The sequence below is a fragment of the Pinus tabuliformis genome, chromosome 8, assembly GCF_031772625.1.
Source record: "Pinus tabuliformis cultivar Carrire ecotype Pingquan chromosome 8, CPIR1, whole genome shotgun sequence".
Lineage (NCBI taxonomy): Eukaryota > Viridiplantae > Streptophyta > Pinopsida > Pinales > Pinaceae > Pinus > Pinus tabuliformis.
The window spans coordinates 821,308,381-821,311,571 of record NC_142294.1 but is presented as its reverse complement, the minus strand read 5'-3'; the positions used below and the strand labels follow the sequence as shown (position 1 = coordinate 821,311,571).

Genomic DNA, 3,191 nt, shown 5'->3' with positions numbered 1-3,191 from the left:
TTGGTACTAATTGAGTGTAAAATCTACACTTTTTAACAGTTCTACAAATTTGCAATGCTATTTTAAAAAAAATTAGTTGGCTTTTTTTCTTGGCCCTCTTCTTATTGGCTCTGTAAGCATCAAGGATCTTGTGATCTTTCACCAACTCTGATACTAATTTATCACACAAAACTTGATAATTATAATGAACCTGGTGAAGGGTATTTAACATTTTCCAACTAGACTTGACTAAAATAACTTGACATGCAACCACACACTATAAATTCAACTATGAATTAACTCGACTTGACTCAACGTTCAGTTAACTAGCTGATTCTCTAACTTCAACTAACTTCTTATTTGAGAATAATTAGCTTATTTTAACAATTTCAATGTTTGGATTCACTTTTACTTTCAGTGTTTGGATTGATTTTTACTGTTGTTAAAAATAAATGAATGAGATTGATATGATATTGGGTTTGGCTTATATGAGTGGTTAGAGAGGTTATAGTTTTCAACTACCAGGAAATGTTTTATGTTTTTTTTGAGATTTTTGATGATTTAGTTTGTGACTTTTTATTATTATTTAATTTTTTTAATTGAATAGAGGATATAGTTTTAAGCATTCGTAAATTTTTTTTTGTTGTTTGTTTATAATATAATGTATATGTATTTTTATTATTATTGAATTTTTTATTAAAAATTAATAACTAATTTTTTATTTGGGAAATGACAAGATATTCGCGGATTGTCGTTTACTTTACATGGTATGGACTGACTCCAACTTAAATGTTGTAACTGGAATCATTGAAGAATAAAAGAGCGGCTTGTATACTTTCACGCCGCATATGGTTTTGGGTACTCCTAAAAGTTAGAAAGAAAGTTGATGGTACGAGAGGTTGACATTCTGTTCTTAATCCGTTAATGCACAAAACAGTTTGCCGGTCCATAAACAGCTTACAACGTTCATGAAGCAATCAATGGTAGGGTTAATAAAGAATTTAAAGAATGTCGAACTGGTAAAGCCCAATATGGCCATGTACAAGAAAAATGGAATAATTTCACTTTAGAAAATCCATAAGCAGCTAAAAAAATTCATGAAGCAATGGTAGGGTTGATAAAGAATTAAAAGAATGTTGAGCTGTGAAAGCCCAGTATGGCCTTGTCTTGAACAAGGGAAAATGGAATAATTTCGATTTATAAGTACCATCCTTAACTTCCGGCGGTCGCGATCCCGAACATTGGCAGAGTTTCGATTTATAAGTACCATCCTTAACTTCCGGCGGTCGCGATCCCGAACATTGGCAGAGTTGGCGTGCCATACGAGTCCAGACCGCCACCATCGCATCCAATATTCCAATCGGGCACTCCACTGATTTTCTCCACCTTTTTCTTATCGCTTCGTGCGGTTTACCTTATTCTTTGATGAAGTGCGGTCGCCAGGGCTGGGACTGGAGGAGGTCTTCCTTAGAGCGTTGGAGGAGAACTGCATCCTCATTGTCGACGCTGATTTTTGCACGTACGAGTGGCCTCCGCCCTGGCTCGGCCCTCCCGGAAGCTTTTCAAATATTGGAGTATCATCACTGTCCTTTCTATCCTCCGATGCTCTCTCTAATTTCTCCGGTTGATGAGCGTTGGTGTAAGAGTGGCCTGCTCCCGGACTTGAACCTGACGGGAGTCTGTTAAATGTTTTTATGCTCATTCCTTCCTCGTCTTTTTCTTTACCCATCTTTTCCATCGCATTCCGACCGTTGGTAGCCGAATTGCCTACTCCTGGACTTGGTCCAGACGAAAGTATATTCATCCTCATTGCGCTTTTCTTCTTCGATTGTGAATCTTGGGTGATTTCAGCTTTCTTCATCGATTCTGGCTGTATACTGATCCTCTCCATCATATTTCGCCCGTTGGTAGCCGAATGGCCAACTCCTGGACTTTGCCCAGAGAGCAGTATATTCATCATCGTTGCGCTTTTCTTTGACTGCGACTCTTGGGCCATTTCGGTGTAGCCATTGGTGACCTTGTGTCCCACTCCCGGGCTTGGCCCTGAAGGCAATTTGTTGAAGGTGTCTAACTCTGATTGAGTGCCCGTAATACCACTCGTATGGCCATTACCAACTCCCGGGCTTGGCCCCGAAGGCAGTTTGTTGAAGGTGCCCAACTCTGATTCAGTGCCGGCAATACCACTTGTATGGGCATTCCCAACTCCTGGGCTCGGACCGGAAGACAACACATTGTTGGGTATTGTTCTTGCCGGAGATGTGGCCGAATATGTAGTTGTAGATTTCTCCCAGTGCCCCACGCCAGGGCTTTGTCCTGAGGATAATATATTTCCTTCGATCCCATTATTGAAGCTCACGTGCCCAACTCCAGGGCTGCTATGTGAATTCAGCATCTCGTGAAGGATGTCGGCGTTGCCTACGATTGGTGCGACTTCTTTAATACCCGCTGGCGCCTTGGAGCTACTGCCATCTCCTGGCGTAGCTTCTTTCTGTGAAATCTCTGCTGCTATGATCGTATTATTGGCCGCGTGGCTCGAAATCTCAGAGTTGCTCCCTGGATTCGACTCCGAGTAGTTTGCCACATGTCCTCCCGAACCGCTATAGTTTTGTCTGGAGGAAGCCACGGCCACGGCGTCGGGGTCGGAATCGAAGATAAGTGCAGAATTCTGATGCGAGAGGGCGGCATTGTCAAAATGATGCTCCAAAACCCTAGCGTCCGCAAATTGTAGAGCAGACAATGTGGTGAATAATAGCAGCAGGAAACCCATTATGCGGAGGTGATCCATAAAATGAATTGCAAAGGATATGATGAAATGGCAATATCTAGAATAACAAAGGTTGCTTGAAATTTGAGTCTTTCGTGACAATAAATTCTCCTAATTCTCTCAGAAAGCCAATCTTCCTCGGACAAACAAAAGGACCTTACCAAAGATTATGGTTGGTAACGTGAGAGAGTTGCAGAGAATACCCACCCGTGATCTTTGAGACCTGTGAGGTGAAATTTGTTTGATGGAGAGTGGAGTAAGTTGGCATGAATATATATAGCTGTGGGGTTCCAAGTTGGGGAGGTAGCTTCAGCAATATGAAACAAAGGGGAAGTCTCGCAGCGGTTTGAGTCTTAATTCTCAGTCATCTAACAGATCTCCGCAGCATTTGACTTGAATGGATGGGAGTAGGCAAATGAATTGAATTGAATTTTTTAGTAATGTGTAA

General features: G+C 41.5%; 1 protein-coding gene across 1 annotated transcript; it reads right to left on the bottom strand.

Moving 5' to 3' along the window:
* Positions 1–1,372: 1,372 nt before the first annotated feature.
* LOC149238120 (uncharacterized) lies at positions 1,373–2,949 on the bottom strand. The gene has a single exon (XM_089369471.1). It carries the CDS (start codon positions 2,762–2,764, stop codon positions 1,373–1,375), a length of 1,392 nt encoding a protein of 463 aa, XP_089225597.1. The 5' UTR covers positions 2,765–2,949.
* Between the last annotated feature and the right edge of the window lie 242 nt (positions 2,950–3,191).

What these genes read in the sequence shown, in the direction of transcription:
- LOC149238120 (XM_089369471.1), bottom strand. Translation starts at nt 2,764, where the DNA reads ATGGATCACCTCCGCATAATGGGTTTCCTGCTGCTATTATTCACCACA.